Source organism: Pseudonaja textilis, chromosome 1 (assembly GCF_049901715.1).
Source record: "Pseudonaja textilis isolate UNSWEBS1 chromosome 1, rPseTex1.2, whole genome shotgun sequence".
NCBI lineage: Eukaryota > Metazoa > Chordata > Lepidosauria > Squamata > Elapidae > Pseudonaja > Pseudonaja textilis.
The window spans coordinates 81,066,017-81,092,160 of NC_141990.1; the positions used below are offsets into that span (position 1 = coordinate 81,066,017).

The 26,144-nt window shown below is 39.6% G+C and overlaps 1 protein-coding gene across 4 annotated transcripts in view; it reads right to left on the minus strand.

The window, feature by feature from the left end:
* The window catches only part of ESR1 (estrogen receptor 1), a 233,867-nt gene that overhangs the window by 16,013 nt on the left and 191,710 nt on the right, over nucleotides 1-26,144 (minus strand). For all 4 annotated transcript variants that reach the window (XR_015744724.1, XM_087939400.1, XM_087939398.1 and 1 more), the window contains one exon: nucleotides 8,320-8,458. Coding sequence is in view for 3 of the 4 variants with exons in the window: in XM_087939400.1 (XP_087795526.1) it covers nucleotides 8,320-8,458 (139 nt within the window). In the remaining variant the exon portion in view is untranslated. The remainder of the gene's footprint in view (nucleotides 1-8,319; nucleotides 8,459-26,144) is intronic.

Consider the following 26,144-nt stretch of genomic DNA (forward strand, 5'->3'; position numbering starts at 1 on the left):
CTGACAGAAGAGCTAACTGATGGATGCTATGAGAGCAGCTGAAGGGTTGCCACATAGAAAAGGGAATGTTATTTATTGCCCCAGATACACTGGCTTAAACCAGGGGTCTCCAACCTTTTGGACCTCAGGGACCACCAAACTCATAATTTTAAATCCTGAGGACCACTAATATGAATTTTGACTGACGGTGGTTGCTGACATTGCTGGGAAAGTCGGTCCCATTTTCCAGAGCTGCAATAGTCACAGGACTGGCCCTTTGGTCATCCGGGAGCAGCTGCTCGTCCACCCAAGTGCACCAGCCTGCATCAGCATCAGCAAGCCATCAGCATCAGCAAGCCATCCAGGGGCGGATTTCCTTCCTCTACTGTTGGTCTTACCTTCCAGTTCCAGCTTGCGTGGCTCTATTCAAAGTAGGGTTTGCGCTTGGCGAAGGGTGGGGGCCAGTGGGTGGGCAGGCCGTGTGAGCGGTGCAGCCTTGTGTTCCTGCACAGCCTGGATTAATTGCTTTGGGGGGTGCTTTGGGGGGACATTTCTCTGTGGACCACCAAAATTTTCTCTTGGACCATCAGTGGTCCATGGCCCACCAGTTGGTGACCACTGGCTACAGCAAACTACAACAAAATTGGTTCAGGTCCAATATGAAAAAACCAACAAACCACCATCCAGATTGTATAAATTGTCACCTGGTAGACCAGACTGCCACTTGAGGTGATAAGTTCTCCTTCCCTGGAGGATTTCAAACAGAAGCTGGATAATCATCTGTAAGAGATGCTGTGTGGTGGATCTTACACTGATCAGGAAGTGGAACTAATTGACTTCCAAGATCACACCCAGCTCCATGACTCTCAATAAAAGTGTGTAGGCTAAGGATTTCATAGCACTGTAATGCTTTGCTATAATTGCAGGATCATTTACATGGAATAAATCAATGCACCTGATCAGATGGAAAAATGATAGGTAGGGGATTATTACTGATGAATAGCACAGCATAACGAAGCTTCCAGTTTTCTTCATGACTTAACATGGTATTACGGTAAATATTTTATTGGAGTAATCTTGAATAGACATGATAGCTGGTATATTCCAGATGTGCTGAGATTATAATTTCCAGATTTCCCAACCATCCTGGCCAATGTTCTGGCTGATTGGAAATTCTAGGAACATTATTCCCCACACATCCAGAAGGCACCAGGGTGGGAAAGGATAATATACGTTAATGGGATGGAGCACTGCATCTCCCTGTTTTAAATCAGGGTAGCAAGTTTTCAGTTAAATATATAGCAACTTTTGGCATAAATTAAGGGTATCGAACAAGGTCTGGATTTGGAGTTACAGTCAAAATTAAAGTGGAAAAAAACACTACAGGCTGATCCAACTTTGATGTGATGTCCTTAAAACAAGTCAAAATGAGGCTCAGTAGTGTGTGTGGCCTCCACGTGCCTGTACGACCTCCCTACAACGCCTGGGTATGCTCCTGATGAGGTGGCGGATGGTCTCCTGAGAGATCTCCTCCCACACCTGGACTAAAGCATCCCCCAACTCCTGGACAGTCTGTGGTGCAATGTGGCGTTGATGGATGGAGAGAGACATGATGTCCCTGATGTGCTCAATTGGATTCAGGTCTGAGGAACGGGCGGGCCAGTCCATAGCATCAATGCCTTCGTCTTGCAGGAACTGCTGACACACTCCAGCCACATGAGGTCTAGCATTATCGTGCATTAGGAGGAACCCAGGGCCAACCGCACCAGCATATGGTCTCACAAGAGGCCTGAAGATCTCATCTTGGTACCTAATGGCAGTCAGGCTACCTCTGGCGAGCACATGGAGGGCTGTGCAGTCCCCTAAAGAAATGCCACCCCACACCATTACTGACCCACTGCCAAACCGGTCATGCTGGAGGATGTTGCAGGTGGCAGAACATTCTCCATGACATCTCCAGAACCTGTCACATCTGTCACATGTGTTCAGTGTGAACCTGCTTTCATCTGTGAAGAGCACAGGGAGCCAGTGGCGAATTTGCCAGTCTTGGTGTTCTCTGGCAAATGCCAAACATCCTGCATGGTGTTGGACTGTAAGCACAACCCCCACCTGTGGACGTTGGGTCCTCATACCACCCTCATGGAGTCTGTTTCTGACCGTTTGAGCAGCCACATGCACATTTGTGGCCTGCTGAAGGTCATTTTGCAGGACTCTGGCAGTGCTCCTCCTGTCCCTCCTTGCACAAAGGCGGAGGTAGCGGTCCTGATGCTGGGTTGTTGCCCTCCTACAGCCTCCTCCACGTCTCCTGATGTACTGGCCCGTCTCCCGGTAGCGCCTCCATGCTCTGGACACTACGCTGACAGACACAGCAAACCTTCTTGCCACAAGAAGGCATTGATGTGCCATCCTGGATGAGCTGCACTACCTGAGCCACTTGTGTGGGTTGTAGACTCCGTCTCATGCTACCACTAGAGTGACAGTACCGCCAGCATTCAAAAGTGACCAAACCATCAGCCAGAAATCATAGGAACTGAGAAGTGGTCTGTGGTCACCACCTGCAGAACCACTCCTTTATTGGGGATGTCTTGCTAACTGCCTATGCTTTCCACCTATTGTCTATTCCATTTGCACAACAGCATGTGAAATTGATTGTCAATCAGTGTCGCTACCTAAGTGGACAATTTGATTTCACAGAAGTGTGATTGACTTGGAGTTACATTGTGTTGTTTAAGTGTTCCCTTTATTTTCTTGAGCAGTGTATTTCATAGTAATCATCAAAGACATTTGAGTATTTTTGACATTTGAGTATTCACATGACATGTGAATAAGTATCTTTCCAAGGGGTAATTCTGAGGAAGAACTGATTGTAGAGGTTCTTTCACCCGAAATTACATTTTTTTTAATCCACACAATATGGTTGTTGTCTTGCCCCCCATGGGAAGTAACTCCTTCCCCATGTATATCATGGCAGCTGTAATGAGCAGAAGAAGTCACTTTTAGGAACAGGAGGAAGAGTTGCAATCAATATAATGATCAGATAAAGGAAATTTGACATCAAAGCAAAAAAGTAATTTGAGAAGAGTTCTCAGACTTGATTGTTCCTAGGTTTCTTAAAGATAAAAGCAGGGATAGGGGAAGCATATTCAAAAGAGTTACTTTGAGGTTAGATGGGAGGTCTATAAATTTTATAAATACATGCATACATGAAATAAAGACTCAGCAGGTCTCCCAGAAGAAAGAATTTCAAAATCTCAGAATAATAAACAGTTTATGCTGTAACTTTTCTAACATAAATATCCTTGCAAATGACAGATGTTAGGTGGAGAATTCTTTTTACCAAGCCTGCTGGAATAGAGCATGTGGTGTTTTCAACATGTCAAATATTGCCAAGTGAAGTTCAAGAACAAACCTCCTATTTTCATAACAAGACAGCTGACAGACAGGCAGATGGCCTTCTACACTTTCCTTTTAGGCATCCACATAAAACCATTTATATTTTTACATAAATCTAACATGCTGGATGGAGAAAGTAAGACTATTAGGTGGTAATTTTTATAATAATTTCTGAGTTGGAACTTTTTTTAAAAAAAAATCCACAGAATAGAATAATGGCTCCTGACTTATAATTTAGATCATTTGGAGTTAATGAAAAAAAATATTGTCAAAAGAGAAAAAACATGTGAAGTATTTTTTCTTGCTTTTAAGCCTTTGAGTACAGGCAAGACAGGGGGACGAGCGGTCTGCCACCTCCAAGTGGTGTCCCCTGGATGCGCGAAGCCATCAAACGCTGACCGTAACTGAGAGCAGACCCTCCGACGACAGGCCCACGCGACAGGCCGGCTGGAGTACTCAAATGCCGCATCAACATGGTGGAAACGTCCACTACAAAACACACGTCCAATGCTACCGCATTCGGGGGAACCGACGGGCGCAGGAGACCATTGGCCTGCGCCAAAAATCAATGAAATGGTCCACGCGGAAAGCACGGCGCACCTGCACCATGTGAAAAAGCTATGGCGACTGCGTCCGGGTCCGATGCGCACAGAGACTACCCGATCCGTGTGAAAAACGCAAGCGGGAACAGAGGACTGCCAGACGCTCAAGGTGGCCACCTGGAATGTGGATTCGCTGACTGGACGCCGACCGAGATCGCCAGGGCCATGCGGGACAGGAAGCTGGACATCTGCTGCCTCCAGGAAACTCGCTGGAAGGGCAACAAGGCTACGACTATAGACGGCTACAAGATCATATACACCAGCTGTAAGGAAAACCGCGGCGGTGTAGCTGTGGTTGTCAGTCCAAGCTGGCAAAGTTCCGTCGCAGAAGTTAAGCGCCTCACAGAACGACTGATGATAATCGTCGAGCGACCGAGAGGCAGCGCCTACACATCTTGTCCGCCACGCCCTCAGACCGGATGTCATGAGGAGGAGAAGGATACCTTCTGGGAACTGCTCGACATCCAACTCAGGCAGATCCCACACGAAGATGACATCATCATCTCGGGCGACCTGAATGGTCATGTAGGGCGGGACAAAAACGGACACCAGTGCCACGGTGGGCACGGCACAGGCGATACGAATGAGAATGGCCAGAGGATCCTGGACTTTGCCGACTCCCATGATATGACCATCACGAATACCTGCTTCATTAGGCGAGAATCTCAACTCCTCACCTACCATAGCAGAAACGGGAGCCACCACACACAGATCGACTACATCATCGCATTTACGAAGAGCCGCTAAAAACGTGCTCAACGCCAAGGTGTACCCGTACGAATCAAGCAGTCAGCACAGGCCGCTGATGGCGAAGATCAGGATCAGCAAGCCCAAGACCAGGATTGACAAAAGGAATGCAGACCAGCCACGAATCAAGTGGTGGAACCAGAAGAAGATGGCGGGACCCCTCATCAAACCGGAGCAGTTCCTGCAGATGGTCGACGGGCCACAGGAAGCGTGGTCCATGCTGAAGAGCACTGTTCACACTGCCGGCTGCCAACAGCTTGGTTGCACCAAGCCAGGACGGAGACGCATCGAACGAGATACATGGCTCTGGACACCGGAAGTACAAGATGCCGTACACCTGAAGAAACGGCTCTACAAGGCCTTTCTTCAGGACAAGACCAGCGAGAAGCTCTGCGAATACAAGGCGGCCAAAAAGGCAGCCAAGAAAGCAGTAGCGACAGCCAGAAGCTCCCACTACGATGACATCTACGAGAAGCTGAACACGCGAGAAGGCGAGAATGAGATCTACCGCCTAGCCAAAAGCAGACACAGGAAGACCCTGGACATTGACCAGTTTCATGGGATCAACGACAAGGGGAAATTTGATCGTCAACCCCAGAGACGCTGCATGGAGAGGTGGCGGCAATACTTCGAGAAGATCTCCACCGAGGAGTTCCCACACCCACGAACCCCGCGAGGTGACCCAGTTGAAGGCCCAGTCTCAGGCATTTATGCCAGCGAGGTCGCCGACGCCATCAAGGCCATGAAAACGGTAAGGCAACAGGACCAGACAACATCCCTGCCGACTTCTGGAAAAAGGCACTACCGGGCTCGGCATTGTGGCTGTGCGAGCTGTTCAACAACATCGTCTCCACGGGAAAAGTGCCACACGACTGGTACCGCAGCACCACTGTTCCGATCTGAAGGGAAAGGGCAGCCCAGCGGACTGCTCCAACTACAGACCGGTCAGGTTACTGTCACACACTATGAAGATCTTTGAACGCGCCCCTGATAAGCGCATTCGGGACATCGCCGACATCAGCGCAACCAGGCTGGATTCATCAAGAACTGCGGCACCACCGACGCCATCTTCGGTGTGCGGATGCTGATGGAGGCTCACAGAGAGAAGAAAATCCCGCCCCACACCGCCTTCCTAGACTTGGAAAAGGCCTTCGACCGAGTCCCGCACGATCTCATCTGGTACGCACTGCGAGATCACGGCGTGCCTGAGCTGCTCATACAATGGGTCCAACTCCTATACAGATGTCACAAAAGCCGTGTAAAAGCGGCAGCTGGGATATCAGAGGAGTTTAATATTACCGTCGGCGTACACCAGGGCTCTGCTCTCTCACCACTGCTGTTCATTCTGGTGATGGACACAATTACACACGACCTGTACACGCCCGCCCCATGGACGCTGCTCTACGCCGATGATGTGTTCCTGGCCAACCTGTGCAAGGCTGAACTCGAGCACCGAGTCCAACAGTGGCACGACCGCCGAGCAGTTCGGGCCCGGCTGAACCTAAAGAAGTCCGAATACCTGACCACTGACAATGAAATGACAGGCTCCATCCACGTGAACGGGCAGGAGCTACCGCGCGCTCCACCTTCAAGTACCTGGGAACTACTCTGGGGAAGAAGGCCTACTACAAACTGAGGTGGCAGCCAGGATCAATGCAGCGTGGGGCAAATGGAAGTCCGTCACGGGCGCCCTCTGTGACAAGAAGATGCCGATGCGCCTGAAGGCGAAAATCTATAACTCTGTGGTGCGCCCGTGGCCATATACGGCGCAGAGTGCTGGCCGACCACCAAAGAAGTCAAAGCAGACTCCAGATAATGGAGATGCGAATGCTCCGATGGTCGGTAGGCCTCACCCTACTCGATCGCGCAGGAACGAAGAAGTGCGTAGACGGTTCAACGTCGTGCCCATCCCCACGGTCATGAGGCAGTCCCGGCTACGACCTAAACAACGCTGGATGGACACGATCAAGGCCGATCTAGAGATCGCGAAGGCAGACCCGACACGCGTGGCAGACAGAGAGGTGTGGAAGCAGTACTCAAGGACATTAGCGGACCTCGCCCGAGCGCGAGACAAACGCTGAAGAAAAAGAAGAAGAAGAAGAAGAAGAAGAGTACAGGCAAGACAAACAGAGAAATAGCTTTGAAATATGTAACAAATAATGTATTGTTGCTACACTTCCAAATCAAATATCCTACCTTTGCCTAGAATTGTATACCTCATACCAAGAAGAAATTTTCTCTGAGGTTTGAACCTCAATCTTAGCTGCTTTTGATCTCTGCACTGGATTCTTCTTGTAAATAATATTTTAAACAATATTAGTCTTTAAAATTTGGGAACCACATTTTCTTAATTATTTTAATTGGAATTTTTATAGTTTTGAATCATAATACATTTATTAGTAGTATGTTTTATGAATCATATTGAATTCCTTAGCTATCAAATTGCTTTATACCATATAAACTCAAAAATTGTATCTTTTAATATTGGTTGTAAACTGTCTTGAAAGACTTAACCACGGAAGTGCAGAGAGTGAGACAGATTGGCTAATTTTTTCTCCCCACCATCAGAATTAGTGTTCCTACAGTTCAGGAGACCCAACGAAGTTATTTTGGTCTGTTTCCCGCTTCCTTAATTTCATATGCCTAGGTACACTGAGTTTAAGACTACTACTGGAATATATCTATGAAACTTGAAATTTCAACTTTATTATGGCCAACGGCCAAGTATAAAACAATAGAATGTCAAAGGTTTTTCAAAAGTCACCCAATAAAGAGGGAGAAACATACAAAATCAGTCAGAGTATAGTTGTCAACTGCCATAGGTAAAGGTAAAGGTTCCCATCGCACATATGTGCTAGTCATTTCTGGCTCTAGGGGGTGGTGCTCATCTCCGTTACAAAGTCGAAGAGCCAGCGCTGTCCAAAGATGTCTCCATGGTCATGTGGCCAGCATGACTAAACACTGAAGGCACACGGAACACTGTTACCTTCCCACCAAAGTGGTCCTTATTTTTCTACTTGCATTTTTACATTCTTTCGAACTGCTAGGTTGGCAGAAGCTGGGACAAGTAACGGGAGCTCACTCTGTTACGCGGTGCTAGGGATTCGAACTGCCGACTTTTCTGATCAACAAGCTCAGCATCTTAGCCACTGAGCCACCAATTGCCATAGCTGGCACTAATAATCAAAATAATAACATGTCAAAGCTATGAGAGCACATAATAGGCAAACTAATCTTAATTATTTAAATATTATGGCTCCCCATTTGAGTAGGCTATGGGCGGTTTACAGCCTCCTCAGAAAGATATTACATGAAAATAAAGGTGCATAGACTCAAAATAAAATTAGACCCATTATACAATTATCCTATCTAAAAAATATTAGGTGATGCATAAAATAAGGAAGTAATAGTTCATAAAGTGAATCTCAAAATCCAGACATAAAACAAAAGCATAAATATAAGAAGTGATTTACTATTTGAACCACTATAAATGCACAGATTTGCCATATGCTAAATAAAGTGGCAAAATGGATAGAAAATGGTTGCATAGCGTGACGTTTACTACAACAGCAATAATATTACCACATTGTAGACAAACCTGTCCAACAATAAGTTGGGGGCAAACAGCAGCTTTCCGGGATGCTCCATAGATCTCCACACTAGGCCAATCATCAATATCTCTAACCAGGCACATTCTAGTAGGTGAACTTGGTCATGGAGTGCTAAGTCCACAAAGCCTAAAAAAAAAGGAAAGGCAGGATTTATTCAGTAAAGAGAACAATTTATGAGAATTATGAGGTCTGCAAAGCTTTGGTTGACTCATTCAATTGCAGCAGGTTCATGTATTGAAACGAGAACCACTTTGACGTAGCGAATTGGATCAGGGGGCTGCAAATAATTGGTAAATATGGATGAAGACAAGACTGGCAATTTGACAAGTTGTTGCTTTTCTGCACTTTAAAAAAGTAGAGAAACAAATCATACATATTATCACAGAATCATAGGGTTGGAAACAGTACTGGGATTCCAATTTTTTTATTACCGGTTCTGTGGGCATGCCTTGGTGGGCATGGCAGTGGAAGGATCTCCATTCCCACCCCTCTCCAGGGGAAGATTACTGCAAAATCCCATTCCCTCCCCATCCCACTAACCTGCTTTCCAGCTCCGTTCTCCTATGCAGGACAACAAAAGAAGACCCAGTGGATCAGCTGGGACTCGGGAGGCAGAGAATAGATGGGGGCAGGGCCAGTCAGAGGTGGTATTTGCCGGTTCTCAGAACTACTCAAAATTTCTGCTACCGGTTCTCCAGAACTGGTCAGAACCTGCTGAATACCACCTCTGGTTGGAAAGAACTTTGGAAATCTTTCAGTCCAGCCTGCTGTTCAAGGCAGGAGACCTTATGCCATCCCAGTCAAATGGTTGCTCCTTTATTTTTGAAAACCTCCAGTGATGGAGAATCCACAACTCTGAATGGCAAGCTATTCCACTGATTAATTGTTCTCACGGTCAGAAAATGTCTCCTTTCTTCTGGATCTCTCTTTAACAAACTTCCATCCATTACTATTTGTCCTGCCCTCTTGTGTTTTGGAGAATAAGTTGATCCCTTCTCTATGATAGCCCTTCAAGTACTGGAAGACAGTTATCATGTTTTCCTTAATCTTTCCCTTTGATAGGCTGGACGTACCTAGCTCTCTCAACCGTTCATCATACGATTTCAGCTACAGACCCTTTATCATCTTTGTTGCTCTTCTCTGCACACTTTCCATGATTGTGATGTAAACATTAGAAGGCAATTTCCTGTTTTTATAATGGAACCTTAAATAAAATATGTAGTGGAATAATAGTACTTCTACATTTCAAAACTATTACGTTTTATAATGACTTGCTATTCTAAAATCTTAATCTTCCCTGTATTTGGAATCAAGCATGTATTATATGCAAACACCCAAGACTAACAAGTGCCCTACATGGAATTACGTTTGTAAGCATGTGCGCACATAAAAAATGTGCACCAAAGCAAACAAACAAAAATCCCCGTAACAATAAGGAAGCTCCAATCCAAAAAGAAATCCCTTAGGCAGAAAAACAAATTTGGTCATGTTGCCAACTTTAAAAGCTGATACAAAAATTTATGCCACCAGATAAAGACTGAATGCACCAATTATCACATTAAGCAAGAGGAAAACCTTCTATGCACCAATTCCACCTGCACTTTCTACAATTTTGTAAAAAACAAACAAAAAGACTCAAGATCCATCCCACCCCTGAAAGGACCTAACAGTAAAGACTGTAACGATGACACCATTAAAACCAACTTCTTTAACACATCCTTTGGCTCAGTCTTTGTAAACATCAGTGGATCATGCCCAATATTTGCTAGTCGAACCACAGACAACTATAATGATCTACTACATATAGATTTTACAGAAAATAATGTTGAAAAAGCACTACGCAATCTAAAGCCATCTCTATCTATTTGACTGGACGGAATATGTGCCTACTTCTTAAAAAAGCTATCCACTGCCATAGCAGAACCTTTAAGCATAATCTTTGAAAAATCTTTCAGGACCAGTTCCTTGCTAAACCTATGGTCACTAGCTACAGTCACCCCCATCTTCAAAGAGGGACACCCCAGCCTAGTTGAAAATTACAGGCCAATATCTTTATGCTGCATCACCTGTAAAGTCATGGAATCAATTATTAACCAATTCATTATCCTCCACTTAGAGACAAACAACCTACTCTTTAACAAACAATTTGGCTTCAGAAAAAAAATATCCTGTAATCTGTAACTCCTACACTGCAAAAATATATGGACTACACAACTTGACCAGGGCAAAGCAATTGACACTATTTACATAGACTTCTGTAAAGCCTTTGATTCAGTGGTGCACAACAAACTACTCCTAAAACTAAAATCTTTTTTTTTTGGGGGGGTAAATTTTATTTGACTTTTCACAAAGAAATACAAATAAAACATCTTTTTTGAAAGTAGCGTGATCCTGGGTTACATTTCTTCGCACAGGCACAAATTCAGTTTCATGCTCATTTTTATATTCTATTCCATATCTTATTACTATTTTACATTTTCTACATAGCTACTCCCCTCTTTTAATTTTCTCAATTTTATTTTAATTATCTCATCTCAATTCAAATTATTATATTTATACTTTTTGTCTGCCCTGTTTCAATTTCATATTATCTTTTCTCATTAAACAAAATTTCTCCTGTAGTTACTGATTGGAGTATGACGCCTTTATATCTTTTCCCTAGAGTTGTAACATTCAATATAATACATAACTTCCATTCGGATTCTGCTTGGTACTTTCTTAAAATACACACTGTATTCTTAAAAAAAAGAAAAAATTATAAATGTATATAATTAAAAAAACATTCCATTCCAATTCAATTCTATCATTAATATTAATATTCATTAAAGTCTTAACATCTTTAACATTACTTTTCAATTAAATATCATACTTCTATGGGAACAATTATAAGCTTTCCATAGTTAATTCCGCCCCCACACTTATATTTTATAAAACATTAACTAATTAAAATGTTCCCGTTCCTTCCTAATTCAATTTTCTCATTTATTTTATTTCACTTATTTTATTCACAAACGTTTCACTAAATTATACTAACTATTTTATCCCTCATTTTAATCATACATTGTTTCCAATTTTCTAAAGTTATTTCTATTACTAATATAACAATACAATCTTATGTACATTTACAGAATCCCTTTTTCAGTTATATTTTCACCCATTATCTCTAAATAGGTCATGTTTTTCTATATCTTGCTCCGGTCCTTTGTGACTTCTTTTCCTTTCCTTCTTCCCTCTCTTCTTCTCCCTCCCCTTTTTACCCCCTTGTCTCTCTACTTCTACTTCTCTCTTCTGTATTCCCCTCTTCTGTTGCTTTCCAATATTATACTTATTTTTCGAACTATTTTTATTTTCTTTGGTTGTTTTTTCAAGTCTTACATTTTTCATTCTCTTTCCCCCCTTTCCTTTTTCTTCCCCACATAGAATTACTTGTTCATTAAAGATGGCTTCTTCTTTGTCCCAGTCTTCTTGTTTTGCAGGCGTTTCTTGTTGTTTCTCATAGTTCCAAATCTCCATTCCTAAGAATTGAAAAATGAAGCCAAAAGAACCTCTCCCTTCTTGTGCATCCTCTTTGTACTTTTTAAGTTCCATTTTCCATTTTCAATTCATCCATTGTAAAAAAATTTAAACAACCACCTGATTGATTTTAGTCATTCAAATGCAATACACCAAGAATCCAAGGATCACCAAGGAATCCAAATACACCCAAGCTGTTTCTTTTTGCTTTTTTTTCTCACTTTCTCTTCCTGGGGTTTTACTATTTAGTTGCCAAGTTTAAAATGTATCTTTTAGAAGTCTTGTTGAAGTTTTACTGTAAATTCCTTTTAATTCCAGGCAGTCTCCTCCCCTTTTTCCAGATCCTGCCCTTTTATTCTTTTTCTCTCCTTTCCTACTTTTAAAAGCTTTTAAGTATCCAGAAATCTTTATTATCCCTTTGACATTTTATTTTATTTTCAGCTTAATTGCCTGTTAGTGTCAAAACGGATTTTTTTTTCCAATTTCTTATTTAAGTTTCTTAGCTGTCAGTATAGGGAAAGGGAGAGAAGAAAAAAACCCAGATCCTTTCCCTTTTCACTTTCCTTTGCTGCTTCAGAATCTTCTTTGGGAACAGTGTTACTTTTTTAAAAAATTTAAATTCCAGGGTACCTTAGTTGTTGATTGCAGTTTAACCCAGTCAGCCAAAACTTTCACTTCTTATCTTCCTCCTGCACATTCTTTTCTGGTCGAGTTCTTCTTTGGGGTGGCCATTTCTGACCACCGCTGCAACCACCTTTGGGAAAGGGAGTAATGGCCAGCTGAGGAGGAGAAATGTGGCTCTCCTCAACCCTGCTGGTGGTCTCCCCCCTCTTCTTCACCTCTACGGGGTGGCTTAGCCCCAAAACCAGCCGGCTCGGGGTGCTCCAGCGGCGAGCCCAGATCGAAGCCGCACATGATCACGGATTTCGGTCTGTCACCGAAGAGGCTCAAACCAGAACTCCTAAAACTAAAATCTTATGGCATCTCCAGACACCTGCATAGCTGGATAGGTACATTCCTGTCAAACAGGCAACAAATGGTCAAAATAGGGAACATCTTATCAAATCCTGTACCTGTCAACAGTGGTGTCCGCCAAGACAGCTCTCTTTATACTTTACATGAATGACCCCTGTGATCATATTAAGAGCAACTGTGTTCTTTTTGCCGATGATGTAAAATTATTCAACACCATTGACAATACTGCTACCCTTCAAAAAGATCTTGACTGTGTATCAGAATGGTCAAACAAATGGCAACTTCAAATCTCAACAAACAAATGCTCTTTCCTATATATCAGCAAAAAAAATCAGAAAATAAAATACAAGCTGAATAATCAAGACCTTGTTGATGACCCCAACTTTGTCAAGGACCTTGAAGTACTCATCTCTAATGATCTAAGTGCTAGAACCCACTGTAACTACATAACCAAAAAGGCATTAAGAGTTGTTAACCTAATCCTGCATAGCTTTTTCTCCAGTAATATCACACTACTAACTAGAGCATACAAAACATTTGCTAGATCAATACTTGAATAGAGCTCATAGTCTGGAATCCGCATTACATATCAGATATTAATACAGTCGAGAAAGTCCAGAAATATTTCACAAGAAGAGTTCTCCACTTCTCTACTCATATAGAATACCTTATGCCACCAGACTTGAAATTTTAGATCTAGACAACCTAAAACTATGCTGCCTTCAGTCCGATCTAAGTATAGTACATAAAATTATCGATTGCAATGTCCTACCTGTCAATGAATACTTCAGCTTCAACCACAACAGTACAAGAAAGAGCACACAATAGATACAAACTGAAGGTAAACCTCACCAAACTTGATTGCAGGAAATATGACTTTAGCAACAGAGTGGTCAATGTCTGGAATACTCTACCTGAGTAGAGTATTCCAGACATTGTGGTTTCTTCCCCAAACCCCCAAAATGTTAACCTTAGACTGTCTACTATTGACCTCACCCCTATCCTAAGAGGTCTGTAGGGGGCGTGCATAAGTGTACCGTCCCTGTCCTATTGTTTCTTTTTTATTCAAATCCATTTCATGTATTCATAACCATGCTTATACTTATACCTGTTATCTAATACGTGCTTGACAAATAAATAAATAAAAATAAAACATTCACGTACACTACAGGCTTTATACAATTATGATTTTTAAGAGCTGTGGTGGTGCAGTGGTTAAAATGCAGTACCTCAGATCACTTTGCTGACTACCAGCAGTTTGGCAGTTCAGATCTCACTGACACGAAGTTAACTCAGCCTTCCATCCTTTCGAGGTTGGTAAAATGAGAACCCAGATTGTTGGGGGCAATATGCTGACTTTGTAAACTGCTTAGAGAGGGCTGTAAAAGCACTGTGAAATGGTATATAAGTCTAAGTGCTATTGCTATGTATTATTAGACAATCAGAACTTATTTTTAGCTACTAAAAATATGATTTTTTTTTAAAAAAAATTCTCTTTCTACTTCTTAACACTGTTATGTAGAAAACACATATGTTTGTCTAGAAATGCAGAGAATCTCACTGAAAGAACAACTTTTTAATTAGCTTCTTGAGGATCAACAGAATACACTCTGTGGTTCAAAACAGAAGATATGAATTGTGTTTATATATGTCATATCTTCTCCTGTTTTGAACTATATTCAAAATTAAAACTATTTAAAATTTATACACACACACACACATTCCAGATTCATTCTCTGCCTCATTAAATTCTCATTTTTTTTTGTCCTCAGTCAGCCCACATTTTATCCACATGGAATGTTTTGCTTTCCATTAGTAGCGCCCCTTCGTGTCCACAAGAACTGAGTGGTCTCTAAGTATTGGATTTACTACAATGATCCCACATTCATGGTAGGTCCTTTCCACAGGTGCTTGAATTAAAAACAATCAAAACAGTGTGGAATATTAGAATACAGATACATGTAGTCTATGTCCTGAGCAGAACTTGGATTATTTTGAGTGCTGCTATATTTCCTCACAAAAGCTAATTTCCATGAAGGTAGAACTGTTGTCCATATAGTCCTGTCCAGCAACTGCCTTGTTTAATAAATTTAATTTGCAGTTAGGACTCCGATGAAAAATTATTTTTGCAATCTTCACAGGTTTTTAAAACAAAAGAAAGCTGAAGTAAGATCATAAGCTCACTCACAGTTTCACCTAGTGACCGCTTTACTTAATGACCAAGTTGCTGGTCCCAATTGGGATCACTAAACAAGGACTACCTATGTAAGAACTGAACAAAACAAGTTTGTGCAAAAAGAAAAATAATCTATCTAATGAGACACTAAATAGCCCATCCTTACATTATTTGATAATAAAAATAAAACTTTAAGGGTAAGCCAGAATGTAGCCAAGGCAACAGTACCTCCTACATCTAAGTCTACTATAGATTTCTGCTACAGTTTACACTTGAACATTATGCTGATTAGAAGTTTAATAGGATACCTGTAATTGATTGCTCAAAGCAGTTAGTTGTGCAATTGATTGCTTAGAAAACTCAAAGTTCTACAGTTGATTGCTTAGTACTAAGAACAGGATGCTCTGATTAGATCTGAGAACTATATGTCTTCTTCCTGAAGCTGGAAACAAAGCATTTTGCTTGAGGATAGGAACTGTTCCTTCTTCTATTGGAGCTTAAACTGATAAAATACTGTTTCAACTAATCTGTCCATTCTGGTATATCTAGATAAAAATACAGGTATTCCTTTTTCTTCTTCCCATTCTTTGAAATACAGTTTTCTAGTACAATATCTAGAGAGTGCTAACATTATCAAGAATATGAGAAATAATAGCCATTTAAGGAGACTAATATTTACTTATTCAAAAACCTACAGATTAGCAGTTAGTAATAAAACAGAAGAGCCACTAGTTAAAATATTTGAGGCATCAGAGGTGCCTGCTCATATTTCAATCCTTTGAAACATATTTAAATGAAATTGCAATGTACTCACAACGTACTTAATTTGAGGCTTTATTCTAATACTCCTAGCACATCTACTATGGGATTGGCTATATTTTTGCACATCTATTTGAGCATCCTTAGCGGTCAAAAGATATCAGCCAGTGCTGGATCAAATCTAAGCCAGTTTAAGTCAAACTCCATTCAGCTTCCTCTAAAACAAAATGAGAGATCTCAACTCAATGATAGATGATCCATGTATCTGTCCCAAATTGCTGAGTGTGTGGTGGAATGGCAGAAAGCCACATAGACTTTCTGAGTGGTTGTAAATAAAGTAATATGCTAAGCATTCATGATCAAAGATTTTATGAACGATAAAGGGAGAATGACCAAGAAAGAGCTATAAATAATGCACAAATGTCATTTAAAGAAATGCCCAGTTTCTGAAAATAGTAGATGAACTTTATGAATTTTAAAAACATTATTGAAATTCCACACAGAGATTAAATGAATGCTCATGTATTGTACGGCAACTATCTGACAACAAACCATTCAATCAATGAGTTGTAATAAAACAAATAGCATGTATTCACTGAAGTTTGAATTCAGATTAACATCAGTGAAATTACTGTGCAATGGTTTTGTAAAATAATGAATATATTCAGTAGTATAAAATTGAGTATCAATTATCCAATTAGTAGCATTCATGAAAGGTAATTACAAAGATTTGGAGGGTTTAATAATCCTACATGAACAATATAAGAAAACAACCCCTTATATTTCTGTGTGGTATAGATGATTCTTGTGCTCAATCTTAAAAGGGGCAGATATATATATATATATATATTATATATATATAAATTTGAGCTTAAATATATATATATATGAGTTGGCCTAAGTATATCTATTGCATTGTAAGGCTTTTTATCCAGATCTTCAAATTAAAGTATTTATTACATGATGTTAGAAGATTTTGTAATCTACAATATAAAAATATTATTTATAATCAGCCTTTATAATCTACAAGATACAGATCATCATGATTTATGTAAATTGAAAATTGACAGCATGATTTGGAACTAGTATCAAGTTACAAAGAGAATGATGCGGTGCCATCTTGGCTTCAAGAACTTGGAGCTGCTGGGGAAATTTGGAAGCATGGCATCAACCTAAAGAAGAGAAATGTTCTTGATTCTCAAGTTTTGATGCTTGCAGCAAGTTTTTGACCCCTCTTAAATTCTGTGAGGAGAACACTACCAAAATAAGCTGTTTTCTGACTATTGATGCTCACCCAGATCCATTCAACTTCAACTCTCTTCCAGCCAGCATACCCAAAATAAACTGAAGAGCAACATATCTAGAAAGTGTCAAATTGAAGAAAGCTACCTTTCACTACAAAGTAACATGTTTCTTATCACCAGGAATTAAGGTTCATTTTTTCCCATCAGTACACTCGACTAGATTAAGTAAAATTAAAGAGATCTTTGGAAATTATCTAAATTGCAAAATCAAATGTCAGGATAAACCAGCAAAATTTGAAATAATTGGACTGTCAGTCTTCTGTTCTAAATGTGGCAGTTCAAATTTTGAAATAATTGCAAAAGTTACTTTCTAATTTCAAAGGGAAAAGAAAATTGCACTGTTTAGAAACCAGATTGATCAACAGTGTGTCTGTGAATTTGTATCGGAATTCATTTGTGTTATTCAGTGTATTTCAGTATATTCCCCGTAGCTTCATAAGGAAATGGAGGAGAGAATTCCTTAAATTGGAATGTAGACTGAGAAACCGCCATAACATCACTCCCATCACAAGGACAATGACCATTCAATCTATTTTTGGTATGCAAGCAGGGTTGCATCAATAGCTTTAGCACCACCCATTCCAGTCATCCACCTACTGTACAACAGTATTTCTTTCATTTTAAGCTCAAATTCAATCTTTTGGATGGGCTACCTTTTCAATCTGTCTTCCAGACCAGATGTGGTATTCAAGCAGGTTCTGACCAGTTCTGGAGAACCAGTAATGGAAATTTTGAGTAGTTCAGAGAATACCACCTCTAACTGGCCCCACCCCCATCTATTCTCTGCCTCCCGAGTCCCAGCTGATCAGCTGGGTCTTCTTTTGTTGCCCTGCACAAGAGAACGGAGCTGGAATGCAGGTTAGTGGGGTGGGGAGGGAATGGGATTTTGCAGTAACCTTCCCCCAGGAGTGGGGTAGGAATGGAGATTTTACAGTATCCTTCTCCTGCCACACCCACCAAGCCACACCACACCCACCACGCCATGCCATGCCCACCAAGCCATGCCCACAGAACTGGTAGTAAAAAAAATTGAATCCCACCACTGTTCCAGGCCACCAAGAACATAAATCAAATCTACAACTCTGCAGGAGGAAACACCACATTGTTATAATTGCTGCCCTTTTTCAAATGCATCTTCCCACCAGTACAGATTTTTCTCATGTAATTCCACCAAATGTACAGAAAAGGCTGAACCATCCATCAAAGGGTAAGGGTCCCCTCTTGTGGACTGCATTCAGTGACTACATTCTCCATAAGATTTAGCTTTCAGTTAATGCACATAGAGTTATTTGTATTGTTGGTTTTCCTATGCAGCTATCTTTGGCCACAAGAGAAAAAAAAATGATGACCACTCATTCATAAGGGGATATCAAATGTCCAAACATTGCTTCAATTGTTGCATGTTATGCTTCCTTTTCCACTGTGAAAAGTTGAGACCATTAGTTGTGTGTTTTGACTGTGGAAATAACTTTGCCAGAAATGACAAATGAAGCTTTCTGTATATATACAAGACACATAAATATTTCTTGGCTAAATCTTTCCTCTTCTGAATAACACCATTTTAGTTTTGCATGGTCTAAGCCTAAGCCAGCTGTGGGTTATTTAAGGGATAAAAGTATTGTTGACAGTTTTATTGTGTGTATATCGTTTTCTGAATAGTACAAGCAAAAAAAAGAGAGAGATAGCTTGATGCTATCAGCAAATGCAAAGCTTTTAATCCCCATATTTTATTTTTCCTTGATAGAAAGGGGGGGAGATCAAAATTTATGAGTTGCTTTTTGCAGCGCAGAAAAAAAAAACACATTACTATGGGTTGCATGGCACCTGCCTAATTATTTAGTTTAAGCCTCCAATAGGAATCCAAGCAGAAAAAAAAATTGCAGCTTGTCAAAAGCTGAGGCAACGTGTTTCCCCTATATCACATAAAAGTATGGATTATATCCAGGTTCCAGTGATTGAAGCCATCCATGAATATCCTGAAAATATGGGTGAAATACGGCAAGATGGCAGTAACACCATCCAGTCAAAGTTCTTTCTGTTTTTTTGTAATGTGCATCACACAGATATAAAGTAAATAAATAAGCAGTCCTTCAATTGCAACATCATGGACACTATCAGCTTTTTTCACTCTACCTGAGGGAAACATTTGAAGCTATCTTGACACATGTTTCCTCAACTTTACAGATTTCCTCAATCAGAGTTTAGGACAATATTTGAAACAATCTTACTCCTCAGCAAATATTCTCTCCCAGCTCTTTTCCCTGTTTTCAAAACTGTGTTTTTACTTGTTCTTCCTTTCTTCAAAAAGATTTCTCCAAAATTTCCTCCAAGCTGCTATGTTATATATATATAATATATTGTAGGTCACCCAGAATTGCTATATCAGTGAAATGGGTTGGGGTGTGTGTGTCCATGTGTGTGTGTCCGTGTCCATGTGTTTATGTGTATATATAAATAAATATCAGGTCCAATTACAAGTTTGAAAGGAAAAGAAATGGGAGAAAGAGAGCTAGTGCAGTGTGAAGGAACTAAAATGAAGCAAGTGGATTTTTGTGTAAGTTTGAGTTAGTTATTCATTTATTTGTCTGAGTTATAAATGTCCCACCTTCCAGGATTATTTCTCTTTCCCAACTCTATAGTATTCTGGATACATTTTTCTTCTCTTGTATATCCATGTTCCAAAAGGGCGTTTACACAGTTGACCGTTTTACGTGCTAAAAAGTCCTATTTGTGGAAAATTGTGAAAGATAATTTCTATCTCTATACCACATCTTAGGTACAAAACTCCTGGTGATTATTCAGATGGCAACAAAACTCGGTCTTCTAAGTGCCATCTAGTGATCATCCCGAATGTCTGAGTTCTGGTAGATGTAATAACACAGTGACTTTATTTTGTACATAAATAGTCCTATTTTTAAAGTATTGGTACATGTGTGTGTGTAAAAGTGTCATCTGTGAGTGTTGCAGGAAAAATAGTCTGTTGTGAATTGCTAGCTCCAGAACTCATCACCTTTTTTAATATTAAGGGAGAAAAAATGATATCCCTTAACAAAATTGCAGGGAGTTTGTTTTGGGTCCTTTCCTTTTACATCACAAAACAAATCTGTGCTTGTAGAATGAAATCCTTTAAGCCTAATTATTTTGTAGCCTGCATTAGGGTCCATGATCCAAGATACCACATCTGGTGTTAATTATTTTAAAAGGTCATTTGCTATTATGGACTATCCTATATAAAAGTCAGAAAAAACCTTTTAAAGGAAAATGGAGATAGTATTTACAATTGTAATTATAGAGATGGCCATAAAAATTGTCAACTTTGCATTAAGTCCTCTATTTTAAGGACCATGACAACCATTTTATCTAAACTGGTCAAATTATGACTTCAGAGGAAATTTACAATAATCCATCTGCACAGTGTTCAGGGAGACAGACAGAGAAAGAGAGCCTCTTTATATAATCACATATAATTAAATGATTGCTCGTTTCATCAGGGTACTGAAATATACAGGAAGAAAGGCAGCAGCATCTTTGATAAAGACATAAGCCAAATTTAAGCCAATACATAGTTGCTTTCCGTAACTGTTATAGTTGTACAACATTCTTTAGTTGTAATTTCAGTAGTAACAACTGTTCCTCTTGAAAGAGGCTAGATAGACAGTCAAAAGCCAGACAATATTGTCACAGCAGAAAAAGTCTCCTTAATTACAACAATTTATTGTAATATGTTAATACATATATGTATGTATGCATGCATGCATGCATGTATGTATGTATGTATATATGTTATTCAGCTTTGTTCGGGTATTTTCCCACGTCATTATAGTTGTACTTTTAAAGTTGTAGCGACGTTTCGGCAGAATCTCATCTGCCATCATCAGGCTTGTGTATTGTGTTCGTCTGTGAGTCAGGCTTTCACAGCATATACATATGAGAGAGAGAATTTGGTGTAGTGGTTAAGGCACCAGGCTAGAAACTGGGAGACTATGAGTTCTGGTCCTGCCTTAGGCATGAAGCCAACAGCATAACCCTGAACCAGTCACTCTGTCTCAAACCTAGGAAGAAGTTAATGTCAAGCCATTTCCAAAAAGCTTGCCAAGAAAATTGCAGAGACTTGTACAAGCGGTTGCCAGGAGTTAAGAATAGCTTGAAGGCATGAAAAAAAAAACCAGTACAGTATATATCCTTTGACTTAGATCCTACCACAGGGATGCAACCAGTTTAACCTTTTCTTCACAATTTCACACACATAAACGTCCGTGCAAATGGGAATGTACAGAGGTGGTATTCAGCAGGTTCTGGAGAACCAGTAGCAGAAATTTTGAGTAGTTCGGAGAACTGGCAAATACTACCTCTAACTGGAGATTTTACAGTATCCTTTCAATGCCATATCCACCAAGCCATGCCCAGAGAACCAGTAGTAAAAAAAATTGGAATCCCACCACTGGAAATGCATTAATGGATATTTTCCACACCATTATTCATTTCCTTATTTTCAAAGTTGGGCATTTTTGAAAAGTTCCTATCCAGTATGAGTTAACTCAATATTTGTGAAGCAATCTAGACTAGCAATCTTCACATACTGTACTTTCATGCGTTGTAAATGTTTTGTAGGATAAGAGTTTCACAGTTTTGTATTTTGATCCCAGAATAGTAGGCTAAGCATCTCTATTAAAATCCTAGCATAATTTCTAGATTTTTTTTGGTTAATGAGATGGAATCCTGGGCTACAATCAGTCAGCCTCTCTGTTGCCACCTTCCTTGGCCTTCCATTTGCCTACAAACATGCTTAAGTGCTGTTTTTTCAAGAAGACCAAGTTTTAATCACCTCATTAAGCAATATGATTAGTAGAAGGCAAGGTTGCTTACACTTTCCTGCCAGAGACATGTTGCAGAAAAGACACTGTTTATTTTTGTAGTTGGTAATAAAACAACATTTGAATAAAATCCTTCATCTTATTACTATTATCTTATCACTCTCTGTACCAGCCGTAAAAGACAATAGCTACTGAACCTCTCCTTCTGGCAGACAGCGACTGCTACTAAGGGCTTCATGGGAATTTTCTAATAGACAGATTAGTGTCCAGGAGGATACTATTTCAGAATTTCAAACTGGACTCAGGGCACAAAAAATGACTCTTCTTCAATATTCTCATGTCCTATTAAGAATCAGTACATTTCAGTGATGGTATTCAATTATTATTTTTTTACTATCAGTTCTGTGGGCGTGGCTTGGTGGGCGTGGGGGGGGGAGGATACTGTAAAATCCCCATTCCCTCACCACTCCACTAACCTGCTTTCCAGCTCCGTTCTCCGGTGCAGGGCAACAAAAGACCAGCCGATCTGCTGGGACTCCGATCATCTGGGACTTGGGAGGCAGCGAATAGATGGGGGCAGGGCCAACAAGTGGTGGTTTTTACCAGTTCTCCAAACTACGCAAAATTTCCACTACTGGTTCTCCAGAACCTGTCAGAACTGGCTGAATACCACCTCTCTCTCGTACATTTGCAATAAATTTTATAGCAGAAATTTAAAGCCTTATGTTCAGCATAGAGGAATACAGTGGTTATTGTACTGTACATTAATCCCACTTTTGATGGGTCAGGTCTCATGGGGGAGGATGCCAGCACCTGAGCCAGGTTTCAGCTTCCTTAGAAGGAAGTCCCCAGAGACTGATGAATATTCCTGGGCTGTAAGGTTTATTTACCCATAAATACAGGCTAAGTATAATATGTGACACACAATCAAAAGATCCATCCAGAAGTTTTCTTTACCCCAAAAAGAGTGTTCTGATTTTTTTAAAATCTTATCATCTCCTTTCCAGGGTATGTTAACGTTCCTTAAGATTCTATTCTGTTCTGTTCCGTTCCGTTCCACTCCATTCCACTCCGCTCCACACTTATTTGTATTTCAATCATGAGAATAGCATAGAAATCTCTTTTAAAGAATTCCCTACGTACATTTCCTTTCCATCAACCTGAATGAAAATAACTCAGCACACATTTTTATTGTGGAAATAAATCATTTTTCCGATCTGACTTCTTGAAGAACTTAGACTTTTAGAAAGTTTTGCGAAGAACAAATCCATTTTCTCCACCTTTCCTGATGTCCTTAACAGTGACTGTTCAGTAGCAAGCCAGGGTAGCAGCCACCTCTCTTTGGCTGATGGGACACCTTTCATACAGGTAACTCCTCATCAGAACTCCTTGCTTTGATCTTAACACAAATTCAGTTACCACCTTCCTTAAGGTGGGGATAGATCTCTTCTCCCAGACTGAAAAGTAGCCAAATAAAACTTGACTGACCAGTTTTACTACTTTCAAGCAATTTCTTTTCAGCAGCACATTTTGCAATAAAGAGCTAAATTGCAGGCTGATTTCCCTGAGTTTCATTGCAAATACACAGCGGGGGCAGCAAAAGGTTCTCTTCACTATCTTTCCATAAACATGATTAAGGCTTCAATCTTATTAACTATGAAAAAAAACCACGTTGACCTCACTAATTTTTCTAAATGACATGTGCAGGATACTAACACAGATTTCTATAGCAATCCCTAAATTTGCTGCAAGTTTCTTCCAAGACCCCAAAACTGTGCTGCCTTTACTATATGTGTTAGATCACACATTTATCTTGTAGACATAAAGGGTTTTTTTTTTAATCTATAATGTATACCTGCATACTTTAAAAAAAAAAAACTGATTCTCTCTCTGTGAGGACCTTCATTTCTGAAACCACCTTGCATACTCCAGCAATAGTAAATTTTTCCACAAAGAAGCTTTTCCTTCACCCATAATTTCTGGAATGTCCCTCTCACTGGGCTGGATGATTGTCACACTGACATTCCAGGAAATGATGCAGAAGGAGAAACCTAAAACAAATCATTTAAAACAGATGAAGTAGTAAACCGAATGTACCAAAGAATATGGCATTATGACATAGACTGACTTGGCGAAATGCTACACAATATCGAAGGACAGTGTTGTGACCTGGCAAATAATGTCCCCAGAAAATAAGCACATCCTTGGTAGACAGCAGCTGCTTTTCCAGTAGCCATGACCTGTGAGGGAACTGTCATCTGAAAGAGTTGTAGTTGCAGCTATAATGGGAGGAATGAAAACTTTAGAAGTGTTACAACTGGAAGGGAAGCAGCTAGATATATAGAATTTTGTCAAAGAATTCATAGTGGGAAACACTTGAGAGTTCTGTTTAAATTAGATTCATATTAAACACTAGCTTTATCAAGGAGGGGGGGACATCAGCATGTAGCAACGGATTGCACTTATATTTTCATTCTAGAAAGTATCTGAGAGATTTCCTCATTCTCGACTTTTAAAATATACTGCATGTAAATAAAAATAAAAAGTGTTGCTATCTTGGGAAATTGAAGTTTTAGTTCCTAATTTCAGCAAGAAGCATTCATTTCAAAAATAAATATTAGGGAAATGAAAATAACATTTTAATTGGATTTTTTTAAAAAGTAATTAATGTATTTTTGTAACAGTGATCAGTGGCAGCATATTACATAGAATAGACGCAGAAATGTGATCCTTCTGTTTTTAAAAAACACAGATCTATCATATACTTGAAAGCAGCAGAGTTTGATTTAGAAAACTGGACATTCTGTGCTGTACCAAAGAAATGAAGGATATCTTCAGAGTTCATGGCCTAGTTATTTGTTTAAGTCATTGAAAATTAGAATTAGTCTTTGGCAGAGGCATCTGCAGCTCTTTGGTATCTCCTTACAAGTTAAACTTAACCCTGGTTTCAGAATGGCTAAAAAAATCCTTGAGCAGAAAAGCCTCCAGCAAATTTAGGTGTCTATTGAAACAGTTTTTAAAATGCGAAGAATGAACAACTGAAACTGATGTAGCACAGATTCCCGGTCTGATTCAACATTTGATCTTTTTTGGGTCTATGCCACAGCTAGCTCTATATTGTGGGCATTCTTAAAAGAATTTAACAGAGATTTGAAAGTCTTGTGTTTATAAGCAGTCAAGGGAAACAATGAGCTAGGGTGTCGATTTTTTGCAAATCAGGAGCAGGCAATTTTAAAACTCTAATTAGCCTTCCTTTTTTCTTAAAATTCAACAATGATTGCATAAAGATTGTCTATGATTGTCTTGCCATTGGAGTTATATTACAAGAATTGGAGCATTATGCTCTTATTGTCATACTTTTATTGAAAATTCCCAGGATTATTAATTATACTTCATATTTATATCCTTATTGTTTGGAATATATCAGGTTATTTGGCAGGTAGACAGGATAGTGAAAAAATACATCTACGACTACAACTTATTTGCAACAGCAGATGGTTACATGTAATATTCATCAACATTTGAACTGATTCTTTTCTGTTGGAAAAGTGAGAAAGTGTAATTTTGAGAAAGCTGGTCAAATTTTGTTGAGTTGTTTGGTATATGATGCAAGCTTTCAGGCTTCTTTCTTTTCTATTTTTTTAGTTTTTTTTTAATCATATACGGAATTTACACTGCTATTTAAAAATTCAGATAATATTCATTGTTAGTATTTGTAATATCTAAATATACCTTTGCCATTTATGCAGTATAATTGGTGCAATGATACCATTATTAATCTGTTGGCATTATTAATAAAGCAAAAAAAAAGCAAACTATATAGCCTACTTATTTAAAAGAAACCTGTCAGTTTGTGGATTTATAGATGTAAAGACAGATGTAGCTGTACTTCTATCATTCCTACAGTATTTTAATTACCTTATTTTTATCTGTACAGTACAATGATAATTTCAGTGAATTGGATCAATCAAATATTTACGGGGGGGAAAATCTCAACTTATTCTTTAAAAAAAAAAATTTTCAGGCTCAAAAATTGGAGAAAGGAAAAAGCAAAATAATTTCAGGAATTTAACAAATGCAATTGCAGGAAGAAAATGTTTCCAATGCTCTGTGGGAATGTCACAAATGGATGATTTGTGTTAGGATTATATTATTATTAACTCTTGAAGTGGAATTGAGGGTTTCTAATTTGGACTTTATTTCCTTCTTGAAGAATCAGAATCAGGTAATAAGCAGCAGTTCCTAAAAATCACTTGGCTATAACAAACTTG